Below are 25,274 nucleotides of genomic sequence, written 5' to 3' on the forward strand. Positions count from 1 at the left end.
CCAGCTCTGACTTCATAGATTTCAAAATTGTGATGCTACTATTTGAGCCAATGCCTGAAGACACATAGGAAAGATATTATTAGCTGGCTGTGTGTCTGAACACCACTCTAGCTAGCCTAATAAGAGAATATGCTGAGAAGAGCACTCTTGAAAATAGCAGCGTCTATTATGTATGCACTCCTAAAAAATTGTAATATTTTTCTACTTGACACTTCAGTCATAAATTGATATTGAGTTGACACCTAAAGGTAAGACCTTCAGGCAGGCAGTAGTCATGCAGTCCTGAAAATGTTAAAATAGTTAATTGATTCACTTAGTTTCATAGATTAATTTTTAGTTCTCCAAATGCAGTTATGTTAAAATTCATTGAAGTTCTGTTCCCCCGCCCCGGAGGCAAGGAAGGATTACCTGCTTTTTTATTCCATCCCGTTTCCCAATTGGAATGTATAACACTGTCTCTCTACAGACTTGTGCCCTTGTCCATTTTGTGCTGTTTGTATCAAAACTGAATTGCCAAACCCCAGAAATTCACTTGTGTCAGTCTGACTTGGCGTCTCTCACCGTTTCTTAGAGTTCAAAGGAAAGTACAGAATTTTCAGAGCAGTCTCCGTCTGAATAATCTTGTGTAGGAAAGATTAGAATGCATACAATTATCACTTGATTAGTTTCTGAAGTTAAAATATATTCAAAAAATTTTCAGATTATAAATTCAGAGAAAGAAGACTTTCTGAAAGGATGCTTGCAATTGTATTAAGGTCCTTTTGAAAATAAACTGTTCTTTCGGGATTGTATTAATAAAAATAAGATATTTAGTAGTACAAAATAAGAAGTCTTTCAGTTAGTCCCAGCCTGATCCTGGTGATCTCTGACCCAAACTGAGGGTCTTAAATTAGCAATAGTCATTCTCAGTTCTGTCACTAGTAAAGCTAGACAAGCACCTCCAGAGGGCACTACAGCCCAGTAGAAGACTAAACTGACCTCTCTATACTGATGTCTCGCCAGTTTTGATCATCTCATAGGTACTTTGGAAAGTTACCTCAGTTACATGGGGAATGAACCTGGGCGTTAGATCACACTGAAAACAGTAATTTTCACTATAAGCAGTTGGTGAGTTCTGGAAGGGAGGAAAGGCTTGCGTTAGCTAATCACAGCAGGGTAATGAGCCACTGATGTGATGCGGCTGTACAAAAGACAAAAATACTCCTAGCATATATCAGGCAAGGTATTACTTGCTGCAACTGGCTATGAACTCTTACTTAAGGATACACATTATGCTTAGCAAGGCAGAAAGAAGTTGAATACCTATGTATGAAGCAAAATACATTTCTTTAGGAGCTAGAACAAGAAGCCGTAAATTAGAATAGATAGTTCTTAGCTTTTTTGAGAAGTCTTACAGTGTGGATATGCAAGTGCCTGGATTAAAAAAACATATATGTTCAACTTTTAATCAGACCTTATCTAGCTGGTTTAGGATTCCTGGTGTCTGTTTTGAGTAAATGCCAATATTTTGCTTGGCTGACAGTAAGAAGCAGATCAGTTGGCTAAAGAAATAGTGGGACTGAACTTTGTGCTCTAAATTAGAATAGAAAGATTAGTGAAGCCAGGTGCCAAATCTGTCATCTTACCATGGTGGTATCTTCTTCTTTGGAGAGAAATTTTACACTGTATTTGCTTAAGTAGGTCTTTGGACATTAGCCAAACTTTCCTCTGGCATAAGAGAAATGACCATTCTTTTATAAACCAACAAACACCATTCACTAAATTGCCTGTTGTAGACTATAAAACTCTTGCTTCCTGTGCTCTATTTTAAAATCCAGAAATAATTCACAGACATAACTACAGATTTCAGTCTCCTTTTATGTAGAAAATATGTATTTTTTTCAGTGAAAAAAGTTTCAGTGTTCAGGATATATTGTGCTCAAGATTAGAGGGGATCTTTTTCACTTGTCCAAGTTAATTGTTTTCTCAAGAAGTTAATTGCTTTATACATGATTTTGTACCCACACTTCCTGTCACTTCCATCTCCCGCCTTGTTGCAAGTGGAACATCACCTAGGTGAAGAAGCAGAGAGAAATTGTTTTTTCATTTTTTTTATAGGATTTCATATTTCAGTTTGATAGGTCTCATAGAAGAAATGTTATGAATTTTTAATTTTGTAGCTGTGGAAGCTATTTCATTGAACGCTGTTTATGACTTTTTTTTAAACTTAATTTATAGAATATCATGGTAAGGACTATAAAAGGCAATAAAACTTTACAGTTCCAAAGAATAAGTGGGGTAAGTGTCTGAATTGTCTTTATTAAATGCAGCATTGACAGTTGTCCAGAAAGCTACAGAGAATAAAGTCTGTTTGTGTGAGTGTTGGGGGTTTTTTTGTTTTGCACTTGGGTTTTTTTTGTTTTTTGTTTTTTGTTTTTTTTTTTAAAACTAAAAGATTTTTTTACTCCTGGGCAAACTGGCAAATTATTCCTTGTCTTTGGGCAGACTTTCTTCCGTATATAGCTGAGCTTGACACGTAAGCAAAGGGAGATTGTTGCTTGGACTCCTGGGTGAAAAAAAAAATGTTTTCAGCTACACTGATCTCTGCTCCCAAGTGGTAGTTTAACTTAACCCTCACCTTTTCCTCTTCCCCAAGATGTTATAATTTCCCAACTCTGAAGACATTGTTTACATTGAGGGTAGCATCTGTGCCACCCAAACCACACTATATGTTGTGAAAGGAAAATCCACATCCTTTTATTAAGACTGAGTTTTGTCTTTTTATATGTGCATTATTGGCATGGGAGGGGTGGCAAATGTCTTAATCTTGTGTTCGGAATTTCCTGTTTTCTGCAGTCTTGATGAACCACAGCCCTCATACCTGTGGCACCACATCATTTGAAAATGTTGCTCCCTCCAGAAGAAATTTTGTGAAAACTGCCCTAAAGAAAAGTGCCTGATTCTTGCGGAAGTTTTTGTTTTTGTAGATGTGGGAATAATGATTAACTCATTACAACTGATCTCTTGAGCTAATGTTTCAAGAATAACTTCTGTAACTGTTAATCAGGATGTGCCGGTCAAAATATTTTGTTTTGTGTTCCCCTGTCTCCCCTTCAGCTTTCCAGAAGACTGCGAGAAAGAGATTGGAAAGTTGGAGATCTCTTGCAAGCAGTGCTGAAATATTGTGAAATGATAGAGAAGGCGTCTGATGGAGAGCAAGCTCTAAATAAGTCTTTGGTTGGCTGGCTTCTGGAAAATGTCTGAAAAATCCAAAGATGCAACACTCTTCACTTCATTCCTCTTTTGAAAGGAGATAGGAAGAACACAGATATGTAATGTAAAATTCAACTAATGAATGTTCAAGTAATTGTCAGCATTTAAAAGACTTTGAGGCGAAAGTCAAAATAGCTGTGCTGTGCTTTGTGATACTGTGCACATGGTATGTTTATTCAGTCCATAATCGGTATCGTCCACCCATGCATAAATTGTATTTACTGCTGCGTTCAGACCATGGAAATATTTGTGAAAAAAATACCTTGTCTATGATAATAGGTCAGAGGAGACAGTCTCAGGCGTGATATTCAGGATTCCCGCTGTGCCAGGATAGCTCTTTTTCCCACTTGTATGTGTACTATATTCACAGTGGGACTACGAGCACTGATGTTCTGCAAAAATCTGTTCTGGAATACCTTGCTGCAGACGATGGAAAAAATTACCGACATTGGCCAGGTGTTATGTGCCTACGGGCACCATTGCCAGGAAAAAAAACGTGACCTGCCGAAGTAGCCCCTTAATATGGTCTGGCTTCGTAGCCACCTTTATCAAGTTTAACTTTATGTGAAGATGTGAGAGTCTGCTCTGAAATTATTGAGGTGCAAATACATGTTCCCATGTCCCATGTTGACTACTATAGAGCTGGTAACTTCTGGTAGAAGGGCAAACTGGGTAGCCGAGCATAATTTCATACATACTTCTTCAGCAAGGTTTCCTGAAGCTTGCCAATCAAGTCTAAATTGCTCAATTTCTTATTGAAGCTTTTTGTATGCGTATACTTGGGTGACATGAATTCTGTGTCGAAGAGTTTGTACGTTAGTCTCTCACATAGATGTGTTAAATGTAGCAGATAGAAGCTTCTTCCTCTGAGGATCTTGGCCATCTTTTTGACTAGTCTAATTCTTTGTTTCTTAGCCTCCATATATGAATTTTCTTTTCAGTAATAAAGAGAATTTTGTTACTCAGTGGGCACTTAAGCGTTTAGCAAAGAGAGCTAATTAAAACATAAAGGGGAAATTTCTTGCAAATTGATTTTTCATTTTTCTTAACTACCTTCACTGAATTTTTTTAAAGGCACTTTTAATCAAGTCTTTTTTAGCAGTCTAATCAGGTTTCTCACCAGTGCTGCTGACTTGCCTTTCTGTCTGAAGGGAAATTTGGACCTTTACATATCCTGTGGTTTGAAAATGCTTTTTGGTTTTTTTTTATTTTGGGTTTTGTTTTTTTATACATCCTTTGAGAGAAAAAGGCACATGCTGGTAATTACAAGGTTGCCACCTCAAAAATCCTATCACCTGCAAGAGAATCATGGAGTCGTACTTATTTTGGATGAAAAGAAGAATCTTAATAGATTTTTCATAGAAAAACATACTGTTGATATGGTGTGGAAGTTTCGGATCCCAAACAAGGAGAGATAAAGTCTCTAAAGCTATTCATGAATTTTATTGGAATGTGTGCAATTCTGATTTCCGCTACCCCCTAAATTACACTGGTAAACTCAAGAGCACTCTCCTTGCAATGTCCTTGTTTTTCCGGAGGGCATTTCACTGGTCTTTTTACAGAGACCTGGTTTGTTTTAGTCCTCATTCGTCATCTGGATTTCTGCCTTGGATCTCACAAAGTTCACCTTTCTCACTGAGTTAAAGATTTTTAACATTTTTGTATATACACATATGTGTGTTCACACATGTGCATACACACATAGATATGTATATGTATTTATATGTATCTATATTTGTGTAAGATCTCACCAATATGAATTTACAATGTAAATTTTTACCACTAACTTAAAATTCTGTTATACTCATAATTTATTACCTCACTTCATATATCATTTCACTGATTGAAAGATCTATGTATGCCATGTGACAGAAAGACCAAAAACCATTACAAGGTCTTTTGTCTTGTTATTAGTAATATAATACCAAGCGTCAGGAATCATTTTTCTCTAGAGCCCAAAGCAGGGAGGGGGAAGGTTATCTTAATTCCTGTATTTGGAAGATGGGGCTAGCAACAAATATTTTTGAAGAGTTGTACAAAAGTTGTCTGGATTTTTTTTCCTCCCCCATCCTCCAGACTCCTTTATTCCTTTTTTTTTTTAAAGTTGACTTTTAGACGTCATTTCAGGCAAAAATTTGAAACCATTCTCTGGCTGTAACATCTTCCCTTTAACACAGCAAAAAAGTACTTGTACAAATTTACTTATAAAATTGAAATGCCAAGAAAATAAAACACTGAAAACAGTGCCTCAGGACTAAATTTTGCTCTGAGTTTTGGACCGTTGCATTCTCACCAAGTGGAATTTCAGGAAATGAGGATATAGTAGTACTAGTACAGTGTCTCTGTACATGTCCAAAATCAAATTGAGAAAGATATTGAAGGCATTGTACAAAGCTATACATTTGGAAAAAAAAACCAAACAAACAACAAAACAACACCACAGGAACAGCCAGTTTTTAACTGATTTGTTCAGTATGTTGGATTTTATAAAGTTGGTGAGTTTTCTTTTTAATTACTTTCCTGAAGAAAGGCAGAAGATTGTGCGATTCCCAAAGCTTACAACTGTTCAAAAAGTTAAGTAGACGATAGTTGCACTAAAAATGATTTTTATAAATGGAATCTTGTTTTCAGACTGGATCAGATACGTTATGTAACTATTGATTGGTGTTATGTTAAGGAAGAAATTGATTTATTAGCCTCTGATGACAGTAGCATAGTTTCCAAATTTACATGAGAAAAATATGTTATAAAATACTTCATTTTCACTTAAACAAAAAACCAAACCAATTTTCTATACAAATTGTTTTAAATTTGTTCTGGATGACTTGACTTTTCTTCTTGGGTATCAAAATTGGGAAAGCGTTAAAGTAGCCTGGCAAAATTATTATAATTTAATAATTTTAATAATCTTTGGGAAACCTCGCTCTGACTATATCTAACTGGTGCTGTCTGCCATATTAGTGAGAAAGCTGTTCTTTGCTAATGCGAGTCTTAAATTACACTATTACTGAGTTTATTTAAAACTCCTGACCACAAATACAGAAGTGTAAATGAAAACTGTAAAAACATGAAGGGCCACATTTTGGTCCATTTAAACCAGACAACTCTGCTTTATAAAAAGACATAATAAGGTAGAGTTTGTTTCATCTTGCATTTTTTTCTGTATGGGAAACCTGACTTGGTAATTTAATTTTTAAGTTGAGGAAAATATATACAATGGTGGTGGTGTTCCAGAAGACACCCTGTTTCAAACACTTCATAAATACATTCGGTGTTCTAAAAAAGTGGAAGTGTTCAGATGTTTTGTAAGGTTCTGTAGAAAAAGCACTTTGCAAATAGTCCCTCTATAAATTAACAATCAAAAGTGGCCATATTTAAAACAAGTTTAAACATTCAGAATGGGGTGCATAAATAATACAGAAGTATGCATAAAGCCTTAAAATAAAAACCAAACAAAACTCAAACCCATATGCTAAAATTAAAGAGGATTTGCTGCCTCAAAATAAGGATGTTGAAAAGTAGCTAAGACAGTGTACTTGAATGCAATTTGTGTAGCATCTTTGTTCTTGAGTTTTAAAAGATTGTGTAACCTTTTTAAAAAACAAACAAAAACCAAAAACCAGGCAACCCACATTCCGAGACTAATTAGGTCTCTCAAAAATGGTATCGGATTTTAAACATTACATTTTCTAATGTAACTTTGTCTGGGACCTTTTCTATAAAGAACCACATATTGTTGGATTTGGGAACACAGTAAACACTGTCACCAGCGCAAAAAACCCTAGTTTTACACGGTTGATTTGCAAAGGAAAATATAAGATTCAGGAATGATTTTAGTGTAAGAATTTTGGCTTTTCAGCAAGAGCCACTACTGTCGAACATTTACTGTACTTGAGCTCTGAAGAGGCAAGTACAGAGCCCAGCCACTGTAGTCACTTTATTTTGTACCATCTTTGTACATTCCTGTTGTATAGCTGGAGTTGTAGTTTTAGAAGGCCTTTGTTCTGTTGTAATGTCTGAATAGTATTTAATACTAAAATTTATTATAATTTGCTGGAACTGCTGCTTATTTGTGCAGTGTTACAGTAATTCACAGCCCAGTTAGTGATGCAATTGTATACCAAAAGCAGTTTGAATAACTATAAATGTTTATGTAACTGTACTCAATGAATATGAAGGTCTTGTACTGTATAATGGTGACGAGTTTTGCCATTTTAGTAATTTAACTATATCCAGTTTTCAGATTATGAACTCCAGGTTGCACTAAATTTGTCCTTGTTTTAGCAGTGGCTTAAAATAAAACACATTTCACTGGCTTCAAGAGTGCTGTCATTTCTTGTAAATTCATGGAATATTATTTTTCTTTTCAGCTAACACAGCTAAGATTGGTCTTGGTCAGTGGTTGTGCGAAGGCGCTTGAAGAATGGTATAGTAAATAGTGCATCAGTAGATGGCATACTTCTTACAGAATTAAACTGGTGTCCAGGAAGAATGCGAGAACACTTTTACCGTCTTTGGGTTGAAAGGTAAACGCGTAGTTCCGGTTACATGAAGTAAAGCGTCGCATGGATTCTGCAAGGAGAGACTGGGCAAGAAATCCACTCTAATATGTCAATACAAGTAGGATGTAATAACCAGTCTACCTCAATCTCACCTTTCCTGAAAGCTAGGTTAGGGAGGTTGGCTTGATATTTTCGTGTGGACTGAGGCTGGTCTTTGGCACATGGTACAGTATTTGGGGAATCGATGTAAAAGCCAGGTTTAGAGTCTTCTGGACAAATGCAAGAATACACTGCTAATGAAAATGTTGTGTGAAACATGAAGTTTCATAGGCCTATTCAAAATCCTCAAGTGTTTTGGTACCTTGTGAAATCTACCAAAGAGCGTATTGTCAAGTACCCCAAAATAGTCACGCTGAGCAGAGATGTTGTGCACAGATACGGTTTGTAAGATTTAAAAGTACTGCTGGTGCAAATAGCTGTCTTAATGTTTTTTCATGTATATGTTGTGAATGTAATAGTCTCAGCAGGGTTTCATTTCAAGAATTAGGAAATTTTTGCTGAAGTTACTTTTAAACCAGTAAGTGTGTGCAACTTTCCTTGATACTTTATTTTTGTAATGGTTGTTTAAAGGAGGTTTCTATAGCATTTATGAGATGACTTCCAAAAGGAGCATTCTTTTGTTTCACTACCATATCTGTTTTGAAGATTTTTTTTTTGGGGGGGTAATGCCTCACTTTTAGTCATGTAGAAAATATATGTCAACTGAAGCAAGTAAACATTTAACTTATTCTTAAAATATTGCACAGCCAAAAAAATATGAGTGGCGAGTTTGGGAACAAAAAAAAAGATTTTTGTGAAGGGGAAGAAGAGGATATTCATGTGCGAGATTAGTCTGAGCTTTTTTCTTCCTGCCTGGACTTTATTTTTCTTTCTTTCAGCAGTCTGGTTCTGGCTGGCTTTATTCAACCACAGAACAGTATCCATGCACTTTGTTTAACCTTGGTGTATTAAATTGAGAGTTAAGTCTCCAGCTATTCCGTAGTCTTCGCCCAACATGTGTGCTACTCCATCTCCTGCTGCCGTTGCTCGGACCTTCCTCTCGCTCCCTAGCCTGAGCTTCTGGTGTGACTGAATTCCATGCTGGTTACTGCTCCGAGCCTCTGGTTGGAAGGTGGCTATGGAAAGTGAGTCATGCCAAGGCCGAAGAAATGTACCCCGGGCACTAACCTTACTGGTGATTGAGCACCATAGTAATCAAATGCTGTCTCTTCCCCTGCTGTTAAGGCAAACCACAAAGCGTGTGACTGCTTGGGGCAAGGGAACTGACCATGACAAGCATGAGACCTTGTCTGTGGTCAAGGTACTGGCTATCTAGTCCATGACCACGCAACACCTTTCCACAGGAATTGTGAAGACTGAAATTGGGCCTCTACGTAGTCAAAATATATAGTCTGTCTTGCCTTCATTCCTCCAAAAGTTGCTGCTGCTTCTAGGCCTGTGAAGGAGCTTTGTGTATGTTTGTTTGTTTGTTTGTTGTTCATTAAGAATGGGCAAAAGAGAACACTCGTATGAGTCACTTGACTTGGTTTCCTGAAGTTCCAGTGCTTTGGCCAGGAATAAGATGAATATCGAGAAATGAAATGGTGTGATAATATGCTATTTTTTTCTGCCATCTGTCCCTGTAGCCCACTTATTGCTAACCTCTTAATTTGTACAGTGTGCACCTCGTATTACTTCCAAGTCTCCTCCTACACTTTCTTTGTGGCTGTTGCTGGTTTCTCCCTTTTTCTGACCCTTGTCCAGTCTTGTAGTATGGCTGTCATCTGCTGCTTTCTTGACCCCACTCTGTTGTCCTGATGTGACTTCTGGCCTTCTCATTCTTGGCTGGTGGAAGTGGTTAAAAACCAGCAAGGGGAGTCTTCTTAGCTGAGAGGCTATGGAATAAGGCTTGCCTACCAGAAATCATCAAGCAGTGAAGAAGAGCTAAACTTGCTTTTGGCTGAGTTTTTCGCTCCTGTAGGAAAGTAATCTGTGGTTGCTTTGGTTTGGAACCCAACTTATTGCTTGCAAAACCCTTAGATTTTATGCTGATCTGAAAGTAACTTTTAAGCTGATACTGAAGTATAATGTAACTCTAACATCCTACGTTATTCATGCAGATGTATATTCAGTGTGCTGCATCACAGCAGCTTCCAGACACAGACAGGGCAAAACTCATTCCTGTTGAAAGCTGGCAAAATCCCAGTTGTCTTACCCACTTAAATCAGATCTCAGTTTAGATAGATAGTAACCTTTAATAACAAACAGTGGACATGATCCTCAGTGTCTCTGTTGCCGAGAAGAACATGTTTTCATAATTATTGCCCTGTAATATTGTGCTCTGAGCAGATGTTGCAGTTGGATTGATTAACCACACAAAATCAGACATACTATTCATGCTGCAACAAAAATGCTAACGTAGTATGGGCAGAAATACAACAAAGAACCATCTCCTCATGCTGGAAGTCGTAGGTTTAGAGGAGATGCATAATGTTTCTTTAGGAAACTAGAATATGACTCTGTGGAAAGCAAACTGTGAAAGCAGCTCGTCAGAATGTAGTCGTTCAGAGAAATTGTGTCAAGAGGAATGGCAATACTCAGCTGTCCTGTTGAACAGAACTCTTGACGGTATGTTATGCAGTATGTATCAGAGAAGAGTTAGAGTTCACAGTTAAATGTGTTGGAGTTAAAAGGCACTAGGCTTAAGAGAGGTTCCAAGCTAACTGTTGCAGGACTGTGAGATGTTCAGCTAATATTTCTGCAGCAAGAGATGATACACGTTTTTTCATCCTGTTAGCTTAGGAGGTCCGGGACTTGGCTTATGTCCTAATTTAATGCTGTAACGTACAATGTAGATCTTCAGGGTGGTCAGAGTCTTGAAAGGGTTAAGCCTGAGACATCTTGACCAGCCTAGTACACGCTGGCATCTTCAACAAAACCTCTTTTCCTGTGACTGCCTGAGAAAATAAAGAGGTGGGTGCTGGAAATTCCCCAAGGAGTCTGGAGGGCCCTCATCAGTATGATCAAAGTGCTTTTGAGAGGCTCCTAGAGACATGGTTTCAGAGAAAGAGTAACGGTAATTTCTGTTTAAAATTATTTTGTGATTTTTTTTTTCTTCTCCTTAAAGTGCTGGAATGCTACTGCTTATGGTATATTGTCGTGGTTTAAACGCAGCCGGCGACTGAGCACCGCACAGCCACTCGCTCACTCCCTGCAGTGGGATGGGGGAGAGAATCGGAACAATAAAAGTGAGAAAACTCATGGGTTGAGATAAGAACAGTTTAATAATTTAATAATAATAATAATAATAATAATAATAATAATAATAATAATAATAATAATAATAATAATAGACTTTACAAAGCAAGTGATGCATGATGCAATTGCTCACCACCTGCTGACCGATGCTCAGCCAGTCGCAGAGCAGTGTTCCCCCCGGCCAGCTTTCCCCTAGTTTATATACTGAGCATGACATCATATGGTATGGAAGATCCCTTTGGCCGCTTTGGGTCAGCTGTCCTGGCTGTGCCCCCTCCCAGCTTCTTGTGCATCTCCAGCCTTCTCAGTCAGTAGAGCATTGGAAGCTCAGAAGTCTTTGATTTAGTGTAAGCACTACTTAGCAACAACTAAAACATCAGCGTGGTATCAACACTATGCTCATACTAAATCCAAAACACAGCACTATACCAGCTACTAGGAAGAAAATTAACTCTATCCCAGCCAAAACCAGGACATATATGCCCAGCTTGTAGTTTGTGTGTTTAAAATTTGACTTTTTTTTTTTTTTTTTGTGTATTGGTTTGCCACAACTATTAAGAGAAAATTTAACTACATAAAGAAGTCATCCTTATTGCAGTAATCCAAATTACACTGGATGAGTGGTTTAGATTAATTGGGGAAATAATAATTAATCTGAATACACATCAGCAATGAGAAGGTTGTTTGTTACCATCATTCATTTTTAATTTTCTTTCTTGAAATGTGAACATTTTTTTGATGATTAGACTGGAAGTGCACTAAAGCTCTTGTAATTGCATCTAATTAACAAGGAGAAAAAGAAAGAGAATGAACTGTGGTCATAACACAGTCTTGACCCTGGCAGCTCACTTAATTTGAACATAAATTAATTTCCTGCCAACTGTCTTCTGTTTGCAAGTCCAATGTTCAAAGACACATGTCATAAATTCAACATCTGTTTTTATATTTGCAGTTTCTACAGTCTTGGGATGTTGAGAAGAGTAAAGGTTGCAAAGGTTTTCTTTCTTCTTCATTGTGGTGTCCTTGCTGGGTGGGACTTTTTCTCCAGTCCATCGTCCCAGTCCAACCCCCCTTGCAGCATGGGTTGTAGATTGCACTGACCCCACATGGTACTCTGCGACCTGGAATTTCTCTGTCTTTTGCTTCTCTGACTTGGCTTCAGTGCTGCTCTCTGCTGCTCCTAAAGGGTCTTCCAACCTCAGGTCCTATACTTGAGACACTTCTCCAACCCTGAATCTGGTCTGATACCCTCAAAGAAGGTGAAATCTCCCTTTCTGTGGACATGTGCACAGTGAACTGCCACTGAACAAGGCTTAATCACATGGCTGATAAAAATCAGTCTAGCTTACTGTGTCAGAGGAGAGACCAGATACGTGAGTCTTGAAGGGCTTTATTTTCAGCTTGCTTGCGAACATGGGTTTGGTACCTACCTCTGCTGATGCCTTGTTTTGACCCAAGGCAAACTGTGCCCTTCAAGAGCCCTTGTATGTCTCCCTCTGTAAAGTGGAACAATGATCCTGGGCTCTTCTGAAGAGTTTTGGACTTTCAAAATGAGGAACACTCCTTGTATTTGCCAAATACCTTAATAGTTAGCGTTTTTCTTATGCTCCCAAATATAATCAAATTAATATTGTACAATTTCAGATTCTTTCCTTTAAGAAAGCTTGAAAATTTCATGCCTCTTCAGGCAAATCCAGAAATCATTCAGAGACTGTCCCAAACTGGTTGCATGTAGAAAAGCCCTCATATTTTGGAAGCTGATGACATTGTAAGGCAAGTACCTGACTGTTTTGGAAACCTTTCTGTGGTAAGTCATAAGGATGAAATGTCTCTCTCTCTGTTCTAGATGATGACTTACCTTCAAGGTGGTAACAAACCCATGGCCCGAAAGTCTAGGAGTTCCCAAAGATAACATGAGAAATGCAAGGATCTGAAATTTCATATGATGTTATCCCCCTTTGTATCATTTTCCTAAGGGCATTACATTGGCATAAAAGCCAGAGCAGTAAAGCCCGCGATAAGGTGCGTGATGTCTATAACGCTGTACTTGGCTGGAATGAGGGAATTCCCTACACAGCTCCGACATGGGGCTCCTGGAAGATCTTTTGGGTAAGTCTCCCGTCTTATGCTTTTCTGTTTCTCATTTCGCAAAGCTGACTGACACTGCCCTTTGTGCAGGGAGCTGGTGGGGGTGGTCTCCCTCTTCGTGTGAAGGAGTTGTCAAGTTGCCAAGATTAATTTGATTGACGAGGCTCCAGGGAAACAAGTCATGAGCAGAGGATGATGTGTGGCAGAGGGATGTTAACAGGCATGTTAGGAGCTGGTCATGGATTAATTGAGCTGCACATACCTAATTCAACAGCTAATTAACCACCTCTCGAGAAGACCTGAAGGTAACCATTTCGGGATTGCAGTCCTCTCCCATTGAGAAAGTATTGGTTATGGATTGCCACAAAATTGCAGCTTAAAAGGTAAAAGTGTTATTTATGTTTGAAAGAAATAAAAAATACTGTAAGTAGAGTTATATAAATAACTGTGTGCTATTTCCTGCTTGGTGTATGGGAGTTCAGACTGAAAATGTTCCTTGTTAGCCTTGAAATTTGTTCTGAAGCCTGCAGCCCCTCCAGAGAATGGTTCTTCGTACACTGTATATACGGCTGAGCAGAAGGGGGTCCCTTGGAACGGTACTGAAGCACAGATAATGGCAACAAAGAGATAAAACCATCCTGGCTGTGCTACTCACCTGATGAATACTGTGTTCTCAAGAAAGCCACAAAAATGTTTTGAAGAAAGCAGCATAACCACTCTACTGCTGGTGGTTTGGTGAACCTCACGGGGCGGCCCGCAATCGGATGTCAGCCATACTTTCCAAACGGCAGTAGGGCTGGTCAGTGGTTTGACATGAAATGCAGCCAGCCTTGTGCTTTGGCTCCAGGTAACGCCACCACAACCTGTTTATAACATTCGCTGTGTTTTTATGGTTAGCGATGGATGTGTTGGCCTAGCTGGACCATCATAAGCACCTTCACGATGAACTACTTTACACAAATTGCCCTGAGCCATCTTGTTCTGTCTCGCTGAATCTCATGTAAATGCTAAACACTAGAATTTTTACCCTCATTGAAATATATAGTTTTGATGCTATGGGCTTGCATGGTGGCATCCTTTGCCAGGTTTTCAGGGAAGGCCAGTACGTTAAATTATAGTAAATGTAGTGCATGCTTCTTTCTGTAGCTTGATAGCTGTAATTTGTTAGCTAGAAATGCACTATTACATACATACTGAGGTTTTGTGGATTTCCTGGCTTCGTTGTTACTATGAGGACAAGTGATTAATCATGTAACATGTCTAGTGATGAGTGAGTACATCCGGTCCAGTTTTTATTGTTGTTTTATGTTACTCCATTTTTCTGTACCTCTCTAGCTTGTACATGGTTTTACACCAGTTCTTCTGCTTCAGCTTTAATCTTGGCACTCATCACTGACAATTCCAACAGCCTTTTAAGGAGAAGAATGACACAAAATTAAGATGTTAAAATGCTATAGAAAAATTGTCTGTAGTCAGGTTTTTCTCTTTGGAGTTATTATCTCTTAGTAGGTAGGAAGTTTCAAATGTACGTGTTTCTTACATTAAGGATGAACATACAACCCTGGAAGTCTAAGGTAAAAGCCAAACCTTTCCTATCAAATCCTTACGCACGAACCGTATCGGTGAGATAGATGCATCTTTATTTTCAGTAGCCTTAAGTGATCTTCCATGTCTTCCACCTGCCTCCCACCCTGTATTAGAAATGTTACACTTGACCTTGAAAAAAATATTTTGTACCAAAACAATATCACAGAGACTCAGCATCAGCCATGTCCCATGAGCAATATTCAGGGACCACATATCCTCTAAATATTGACCCGTTTTTAGCTCTTTACATCCTTCTGCACCTCCTTTTAATCACTTTGCTCTAGAAATGACAGTAAAACCTGGCTGACAACTGAGTTTACTTTTAAAATCCTTGCTTTGTTTTAAAACCCTGTCACCTTTCTCTTCACCACAGTAAGAGCGGCAATTCCAGATTATAGGAAATTGTTACAAATGTTATGATTAAAGTTGTGATTTCAATGCTAGATTTAAGAGAAAATGCACATTTACCCAGCTGTGAAGATGACAGAGGTGGGTTTCTGCAAAGGGGATTTTCCCGTTTGATTGGTGTTGCAAGAGTGAGAAGAGCAGTCAGCCGAGAGGTGGATGAGGTTACCCACAAGCACCAGTGGCGCACCCAATATGGCTCGATTGCCGAATTGCAGGGATATGGGTCAGCGAAAAGGCGGAGATTACTGGAACGACAAAGAGGTGTTGGAGCTGGGGAAATCTAAGTGACAGCAAAAAATAGGCCATATAACATGTCAGAGTTGTAACACAAAAACGAAACCAGACACCTTTGCTGTAAAGTGAGTGCTTGATAATGAATCTTCAGAGAAAGGTATGGATCTTTTAACTTGTACATGCACGCCTCCAGCCACTGTACAACTAAAGAAGAAAATGTCACAGTTTGTGGAACCAGAAATAAAAGTCCAGACAGAAGTTTTAAGTTAAAACTACAGGCCTAGTAAAACCCAATAGTAGTAATGGATTTTCAAAGATGAACATGCTTATTTATGTCATCAAATTTGGCATCATGTCCCTTATGCATGTCTGCTTGTTCTTCTGTTTGGCTATGAGCATAAGCTCATGTTTAGTTGAACGCCTGAATTGCTATGAATGCGCAAATACCCAGGTTTAAGCCCAGCTTAAGATGTGTGCATGGTATAAACACAGTTCTGCATATCTGACTCTAGAGTATAGACTCTACAGCTGGAAGCTTGGCAGTCCACAGTGTGTAGCTCTTTAGAGGATGTGTGCGGTGTCACCAGTTCCAGCTTTTGGCAGGATTTTTTAGATAGAGATAGAAGGAAGATAAACAGAGTTCTCAAGTTCACAGTTTCACAGAGCTTTTGGGTTACTTGGAGACATGCATTTGTGTAGACATCACAGATGGTCGCAGTCTACGTATTTCAAAGCTAAAATAAGATGCTGAAAATTTTGGTACTGATTTCTAATTAGAAATTATTTAAACTGTGAAATCATTCTTAGTTATTGGTAAATCTTTTAAGACTGATGGCATTATGTAAATAAAGGAAGATTTTTGGAAGTATAAGAATCCTATGGGAAGAGGACACCTTTGTTATTGACTGTTGCTAAGAACATATCAGAATGAAGCTGACAAGGCTTGTTGTTCCAGTAGCTATTCTTACCTTAAGCTTTTTTAAAAGCCAGTGCTTCTGACAAATCAAGATGACTTATGGATGGCTGAGATGGGAGACATCCAGTGTCCTTACTACTTAACAGTGAGGTAATTTTCTATAGAAATTTCTACATATCATTGGTGAATGTCTGGCCTCTGTAAAAGGGGTCAGTAAAACGCATTTGTCAAAATGAATGCCTGTTTGGAAAATGGCCACTTTGTTGCGCTAATGGTAAGAATCTGGAGGAAAATAAACAGCTAGGACTGCTTACTGGGTTATTGGCTTTCTTGAGGTTCAGAGTCACAAATAAACATACAGAGATGTTATCGGATTTATTTTGAGACTGAAAAATCACTAGCAGAATTTAAAGGCAATGTGTTTGTGTAGACAGAATCTGTTTCTTTTGCTAGAGGCTAATTTTACAACACTTCACCTTTACTTTCCAGTAAAATGTCCTCAGCCTGTGTATAAATATCAGTATTTGACAATATAGTAGGACTCACTGCTTCATGCTGAAGATGGCATTATCCACCCATTAGAGGAAAACAGACATATCCCAGCCCAAGGCACACCGCTGTTGTCAGTTCACTTCTCCTCAGGTATGAAGGCAGCTTGAGACCACTGATGGATATGAGTCCAGTTCAGATAGGCATCCCCACTGAAAACTTCTGCAGTGAACATCCGAAGGGCTGAGAGGCTGAAACACCTGTTCTGCTGCTGGATATTTTTATTTACTTATACCGTCTCCTCTTCATTCATTTTGGTATGGCTGACAACAGTGAAGCTCCAGCCAGATGAATAGTCAGGCCAAGATCTTTTTGCTAAGAGGGACAGGGAAAGACATTTTCCAAAGCATTTAAGCCTTATTTTCAGAAGTGGGCCAGAGACCGCCTTTTGGCAGCCCTATTACAACTGTTTATACATTTTCTCCAAAGCAGCTTAAATGAGAAGTGTAAAATTGGATAAGCAGGCCTAGAGGAGAGGCCAAGACATTCCCTGTCTTTAGGGAAGATGCCAGTTTATGGGGTTACAGTCAGATTGCTCTTCCTATTTCTGTTGCTTGTTCCATGATATCCATAGGATATTTTGCAGCAAGTAGATGAGGCTTGGTTAAAACTGTAAAGCTGAATTTTGCTATAGAGTCTAGCATTGAGGACCACCTCTTAGAGTGCAAGAGTGTGGTTTAAACTCCCCTCAGATGAGACAGGCCTAGTAGTAGGCATATACTTTCTGAGAACAATGTTCCTACCAAGAAGCAAGTATGTGAAAAGTGAGGGGCATCTCAGTTGTCTCTGAAAGGATGTCTAAGAGTCCAGGTCCTATAGGCATTGCTTGAGCAGACTGCATCTGGCCTCCCAAGTGAATTTAGTAGGGTTTTGGAGCCCTTCCCTCTCCAGTTTGGAACTGCATCAGAGATTTGAGGTATAGCTGAGACCCGGACCATAAAATCTGCAAGGTAATAAAAGACTCCTCCTTCAAAAGCAAAGTCCTATCAGAGCTGAAATGTTGTTTGTGAGAAATGTAGTCAGGTAGGGGGTGATTCAGCTTGCTGGAGAACTGCAGCATATGTTGGAATCAGTTGCCATAAGTTCCCTGTAGTAGTCAGTGAAAACAAAAACAAACAGAAAAAGTCTCCTTCTAGGGCATGATTCATCTTCTTTTCATGTAGACATTTGAAAACAGGTCAAATGAATTGGGCTTTATTTCTTTTAACCATAACGGAGCCTGGATTACTAGCTAATGTGTTGATATGTATCATAGAATCATAGAATAGCCCAGGTTGGAAGGGACCTCAAAAGATCATCTGGTCCAACCTTTAATGGGAAAAGGAGCCTCAATGAAGTTATCTAGCACCCTGTTCAGCCACATCTTGAAAACCTCCAGTGATGGGACCTCTACCACGTCCCTATGGAGGTTGTTCCAGTGAATGACTGTACTCACTGTAAAAATGATTATATAGTAGTAATTTCATGTTAGTAGAGATGAATCCTGTTCTGGGCATCTGGCCCTTTGGCTCAACTGCTCAGTCCCATAAGATATTTGCACTGAATTTCTGTCTATATGGCCTGCTTACAGGACTACTTTTGGGGCTAGTTCAGAGATCATAGAATCATAGATGAATCATAGAATCATAGAATCGTCAAGGTTGGAAAAGACCCTTAAGATCATCGAGTCCAACCATCAACCTATCACTGCCAAGTCCATCTATACCATGTCTTCAAGCACCGTATCTGTCCGTTCTTTAAATACCTCCAGGGATGAAGACTCAACCACTTCCCTGGGCAGCCTGTTCCAATGCTTGACCACCCTCTCGGTGAAGAAGTTTTCCTAATATCTAACCTAAACCTCCCCTGGCACAGCTTGATGCCATTTCCTCTCGTTCTATCACTCGTTACTAGGGAGAAGAGACTGACCCCCACCTCGCTGCAACCTCCTTTCAGGTAGTTGTAGAGAGCAATAAGGTCTCCCGTCAGCCTCCTCTTCTCCAGGCTAAACAACCCCAGCTCCCTCAGCCGCTTCTCATAAGACATGTGCTCTAGACCCTTCACCAACTTTGTTGCCCTCCTCTGGACACGCTCCAGCACCTCGATGTCCTTCTTGTAGTGAGGGGCCCAAAACTGAACACAGTACTCGAGGTGTGGCCTATACTCCTGGAAGAAATTGGGAGGAGGGAAAAGGCATCGATTGTGGTCAGTGCTTGAGGTGGACTTGCTTGTTAGTGCAGAGATATTGTCAAGCAGAAAATGGACTGGAGCCTTTTCTTGTGGGAGCGTCTTCCTGGAATGGCTGCCGTAGAAGGACTCTGTGTTGCCTTCTCTGGGGCAGGTGGTATTTATAGACAACCTGAATCTGCCTGCAAGAGGCGATATAGAAAACCAAGTGACTAGTCTTGGGACTGTTCTAGCAGGGAGAGGGTAGAGAATGAAATCACGTTAGAAAATGCAACTTATCTGGGCACTTCTGAAGAATGTACCTTTGGTTAGCAGACGACTCAATATAACTGTCAGCTCATCCTGCATTACTTTTTCCCCAACCCTTATGACTCAGCTGAGTATTTTGATAGAAAAGCCCAACTCCTTAACTTTATTTCCACCAAGAGGACAATTCCAGAAGTCTCTAGCCATAGCAGAAAAAGTAATTAAAACCAAACAAACACCAGAATGGATGTACTTGTGTTCTTTTCCATCCTGCTCAGTTATCAGTGGTCTTGAAATATTGCAAAACTTCTGTGGCTAACAAAGTTAATCTTAAAAAAAAATAAAAGTCATAATGTCTATCAAGGGAAAGACCTATTTATTTTACATTTGATGCTTAAAAAAAAATAAAGTATTCCGATAATGCGGAAGAACATGTCTTGGAGCTGGGAGAGGCTGTCTCACCAAGGAACCTCAGCCCCTAGCATCAGAGGCCTGGCATGAGACAATAAACCACATGTTCCTCGGGATGAAGGATTATTAGTGACAAACAAAAGCAGTTTTGGCAACCCCAGACTTTCAACACTCATGAGTCAGGACCCCAACCAGTCAAAACTGAGAGACGTACAAAGAATGTGTTTTGTGTTGGTTTTATTTGCTTGCTGGTGGTTGAGCATTCAGGGCTCACATTTTTGTTTTCTTTGTAAGATTTTGAGACAGTGAATGAATTCATGCTGTTGGGTGTCAGGGGGAAAAAGGCTAGTTATCATGATACCTATGATGAAACCGCAAAAGGTTGCAAACCCACATTGTTTGTTTTGAACCTGAGATTTCTTTCCGTTTGCTAACCAGCGATTCCTGATGATTATGGATATGTTTGTTAGCCATAGTTAAGAGTTGCTTGGAAATTCTATCTTAAAAATGGAAAATGTGGTTCTCGTAAAAATCAAAATTTACCACAGGAAAATGGTTTAATTTTCTTTTTCTGAAATGTTTCCATCAACATGTAACATTTGTTGCCTCAAGTTGGGAGGACGCAGGATGCTTGGTAAGTTGCTTGATAGAATCCAAATGAAAAAAATTTGATTAATTTAGTATTAATATTAATCCATGTCCTCTGAAATGCTAAAGGGATTTTTTTTTGAGTCCTAGAGCCCCATTGTTTTCAAAGGGCAGAGCTTTCCAGTTGCCATTCAAGGCTTGTGACATACTACAATTTGTCTTCTCTATGAGATGCACCACAGATATCTGTGGCTGTCACACAGCATGGAGGTATCATCTGACCTGATAGCCTAGATGGTTCCCTGAGCTGTAATTTCCCTAAAATACAGTTTTCATGCTTCTTCCTCTGTTTGCAAGTGTGAAGATATTTGGACATGTCCAGTTTTCTCACTAGACACAAATTCCTCTTTTTGGTCAGCTGTATTCATAAGTACTGTTTCATAAGCTGTTTGCATAAAGACATTTCTGCATATAGATTGTTGAAAAACTGTTTATTTTGCCTACTCACAATACGTGTTTGGTCATCAAAGTCATACAAAATGTTTCTTCTTCTGATTAGAAACACTTAGAGCCAGATAATAATGAAAACAAATAATGTATTTCTGGTTGAAATTTCAGAAAAGCTAGTATGTTCTAAAGTGCTTGAAATGTTATTGACTTTTTAACATCTTCATAAATATGTGATGGCTTTTCAAATATCTGTGAAAAAAAGAATTTTAAAATCCCACAGGAATCTCAGTTTGTTCCTTTCTTTTGTAAATGACTAGATTTACAAGAGGATTTAGTCATCAAATTGCCTCGGCTCCCACTGTACCCAATGGAGGGACAGAAGCATCTCCAAAGGAAGACAAGGCAACTTTCCCAAAGTTTGAATTGGCTTCTGGATGTAATTGTCCATTTCCACAGACAGTGGAAGGATTCTAAGGGTATGTCTACATTGCCAAATAAAAAAGAGCTGGGAAGTGAGCTTGAGTGCTGAGCCCCAGTCAATCAGCCACGGTGCTGAAGAGTTGGCTTGCTCTCCAACGCTGTTTCGGACATCCCTCAGAGGCTGTCTCCAGGGCAAACCTGCTATAAAGGGGGCTTAGATTTGTGCAGTGAGGACAAAAGCCCATCTGGACCTCAGATCCCAGTTAAGGCACTTGGCCTTCATTCATTTATCTCTTAAGACACAAAATTGTACAGAAGAGGTGGGAATCTAACATCGAAATGTTGCAAAACTCAATGCTCTTTGGAAATCCAGCCCCAAATACAAGCAAATCCCTACTTGTGCTGTATCAGCAATTCACCTTTTGTCATCTAATCAAACTGTACTAAGTATTTGTCTAATTTGTCATGTTGTGTAGTCCTGGACTGTTCATGAAAAACTCAACTGACAACAGTGGCCTCTAATTTTCAGTGCCTCTAGTATTTGGAGGACTGACTAGAGACCAAGAATTTAAAGGAATCTGCAATGAAAGTTGAAGGGAACTGCAAATAATTATCACCTTTAAAAGCATTGCTCAGGCTGTCACATGTTAGGTGGGCATGAGAGGCAAGGCACCTATATTTAAAATGCCCAAATTTTTAAAATCTTGGAAAACTTTGGCTACAAACACACACAAGCAAAGCAGGATGACAATGGTGATTCAGAAACCCATCTGCACCTCAGGGGTTCTGTTGGGAAGAGGCAACGCGATACATAATCCTAATCTTTAAGGTTTCCTATTGATTGGCCATCCCTAGAGAAGAGCAGTGGATGGTCTTTGACAGTATTTGAGATCAGACTCTTTCATCCTTCAGTCAATCATATTAGTCACAGTTCTGCTTTTACAGAACAGAACAAAATTACTATGCGGTTTCAACTTGAATTGTTTTGAATTCAGTTTTTCTGTTCCTTGGACTGGTCCCCGAACCCTTCCCTCCATCTCTTCCTTCTTATTCCTTCCTCTCTCTTGTTGTCATGTGCAATCTTGTTACAACAATTAGTAGGCAGCAGTTAAAAGTTGCAAATGCTTCTTATGCTTGGTGATTACACGCTGGTTAAGCCAGACCCTGCAGGACTCTGTCACAAACCCGTAACATCTGTGTCCTGCCCCATCATATCATTAGAATGTATATATTCACAGAGTATGGTGCGCTGTTGGCTGGGAGTCTGAACAACAAACCATAAATAGGATAATGGCTTTCCTCAGTACATTATCATTATTCAAAAAACAAAACCTCAGTTGTTTTTGAGGACCTTTTTTGGTTTCTCTAAATTTCTCCATGGATATGTCTTTCTACTAGGGATTGATGACAGAGGTGCGCATTTGTTGTCATCTTAACCACTAAAAACCCTGTGCCCTGTCTGCGGTACATGACATCCTCCCTGTGTCTCCTGTTACGTTTTCCGCCCTGCGATGCACAGTCGGTCCTGGCACTCCATCAGGAGGACAGGCAGTCGCTGGCAGCTCATCTCCTCTCTGCTCAGGCAAGCTGTTTAAGCTATATAAGGATGCTCTATAAATACAAACAAACCCTGTTACCTTGAGCCATGGGGAGGGAATGACTGTTATTTATCAGCACGTTTTGACTCCAACAAATTAAATCTCTGATGCAACCAGGCATCTGCTAATTCCAGGCCTAAATATAGCATGTTTTTTAAACTCACTAAATGGGAAGATGATGAAGAGGTTACTCAGCTTGTTAAATGGAAGCCATGGGCCATGGAAGTCTTGGTGTGGATGCATTCCCGTACTTTCATTGGTATGAGGTATTTTTAGATTTTGTATATACAGGAAGAGGTAGGTACATTGATCTCAACCAGGTGAAAGGAATCAAAACAGAACTGCAGCTGATATTTTTCTTTCTTTCCCCCCCTCAAAGGAAGCACAACGTCTTGCTTTTCCACACAGTTAACAGTCAAGTTGGCCAGTGCTTTTGCTTGCTCTGAAGGAAGCTGAAGGGAGAAATTCTTTTTTCCTACCCCTGCAATGGAGCTGCTGTAGTGATTCTGGATGTGGGAGACAGACTTGGGCTACAGCATTTCAAAACTGTTTTCCCTTATTTCTTATTATCTCGCTTTTCCATTAATTTCCTAGGTTTTAATGGTACTCAGCTTCTTTCAAGATTCATTTTATAGAAAGTCACCCAGTGTAATTATGGGGTCCACAAAATACTGCATAGATTTTAACTGCTGCAAATAATTGCAGTAGCCTAATACCAATGTTCTTACTGTAGTCTGCAATTCAGCTCTAAGCCTTGCATTGTAGTGCATGCAGCAGCCACTGAAAATCATATTGAAGCCTTTAAATATATATATTTTTTTCACTCCGGGAATCCAAGGGTAAATTCATAAATGTGTATCGTATCACTAAAGTAAAATGATGATAGGCGCGCTGTCTGATCCCTAGCATCTGGGTCCCAACCTCTCCCTCCTACAAGCAAACATCGCAGCATATATTGCCCTGTCTCATCTCGTACTGCGCTGGCATGGATAGCTGAAGCCTTTATGCAGATGAGTACACTGTATGCTATCAGGAAGATGTGATGCGCTCCAGCCTCCCTGAGCAAGAGTGGAAGACCTTGCTTCAACCTCAGCGTCAACCTTCGAATTCACAGACTGTGACTGAGTCTGTGCAGTTAGCTGAGCCTCTGTGCATTTGCCCTCCTTCCTCAGTGCATGCTTGGGAACCGAAAAATTTTGTCTTTGAGTTTCACACCTTTACTGAATGTAATAGTAATGATATAAAAAGTATATTGCCTGTGATTCCCACATGCGGTTAGTTGCTGAAATTAAAAAAAACCCACAGGGAAAGATCCACCTCTTTTGTGTGGAGCTTTATACTAGTTCTTAAGATTTGTTTTCATCACTAGCTATTGGCAATTTAGAAATCAAAAGAAAAAGCTTAAAAATATCACCTGGGCTCTCCCTACTAGCAACACCTGTACCAGTTAGCACGTACTGTCCAGGCACTGGAGGGTGGTATGGCCAAGGGACTGTTCCTAAGAGACAGTATGGAAGAAGCGGTGCTGTTGTGGGATGGAAGAGTTAATCTGTGCAGAGATGAATTGTGACGTGCCTCTTGGCTTTGGGCTGACAGAATTAGCAGAGATGTACCTGGGGATACAGTAATCCAGAGAAATGGTTAGGAGGAAAGATTTCTTTAGTATCATGGGCAGCAGATGTTTGCTATCACAGCCCTTACACATTTGGATTTTGAAGGAATATCCCATTTGGTTTTCCCTTCCTCAGAACATTTTAGAGAGGACGTTAACCAGCCACTATGCTGGAAATACTCTTGCCTGTGAGAAAAAAAGTATCCAGGAACATTTTAGACAACCCTATTCTAAGGATGGTGTTTACAGAAGAAGTGACATTGTTCTGACCTGCAGATTATCCATGTGCTTCTTGGGGAATTACATGTTTATATGCCTCACTTTTATCATTGTGTTCCAGTAACAACGGTTAAACTTGGTTCGTCATTGAAAACCCTCATCCTTACTCTTTCCTGCCACTAACATTGGTAGTTCCTGATCGTAGGCAGCCATCCCATTCGCTTGCGGATAAATATTGTGAGAAAGGATGAGCCTACAGTGCCAGATTAAAAGCAAATGCACATTTACCCATCTACAAAGATAAAAGAAGTAAACTCTGACGCAGGCAAAATGAATCATGCATAGGAATGATTTTTTTAAAAACTGGGATCTTCCCCAGTGCTCAGTCCCACAGGAGAGAATTAAAAAGCAGTTGGATGAGATGCAGAAAAGGCCATTCACTTACCTATAGACACCATCAGCACACTGGGCATGGCCTGATGGCTGATCACAGAATTACAGAATCATAGAATCGTCAAGGTTGGAAAAGACCCTTAAGATCATCGAGTCCAACCATCAACCTATCACTGCCAAATTCATCCATACTATGTCTTCAAGCACCATATCTATCCGTTCTTTAAATACATCTAGGGATGGAGACTCAACCACTTCCCTGGGCAGCCTGTTCCAATGCTTGACCACCTTCTCGGTGAAGAAGTTTTTCCTAATATCTAACCTAAACCTCCCCTGGC

At 39.5% G+C, this 25,274-nt stretch overlaps 1 protein-coding gene across 14 annotated transcripts in view; it reads left to right on the top strand.

Annotated features, from left to right (window-relative positions):
- AKAP11 (A-kinase anchoring protein 11) overlaps positions 1 to 17,445 on the top strand; it is a 56,107-nt gene extending 38,662 nt beyond the window's left edge. For 12 of the 14 annotated variants that reach the window (XM_087756732.1, XM_087756735.1, XM_087756739.1 and 9 more), the window contains one exon: positions 3,097 to 7,568. In XM_087756732.1, the coding sequence (XP_087612858.1) occupies positions 3,097 to 3,243 (147 nt within the window). In that variant the 3' untranslated portion in view covers positions 3,244 to 7,568. Of the gene's footprint in view, positions 1 to 3,096; positions 7,569 to 7,622; positions 7,779 to 8,695; positions 8,922 to 12,897 lie in introns of those variants that run through there. The other 2 variants (XM_087756746.1, XM_087756733.1) reach the window with 2 other exon arrangements.
- Positions 17,446 to 25,274: the final 7,829 nt, after the last annotated feature.

Source organism: Nipponia nippon, unplaced genomic scaffold (genome assembly GCF_047370975.1).
Source record: "Nipponia nippon isolate SJK-2023a ecotype South Korea unplaced genomic scaffold, ASM4737097v1 scaffold_2, whole genome shotgun sequence".
Lineage (NCBI taxonomy): Eukaryota > Metazoa > Chordata > Aves > Pelecaniformes > Threskiornithidae > Nipponia > Nipponia nippon.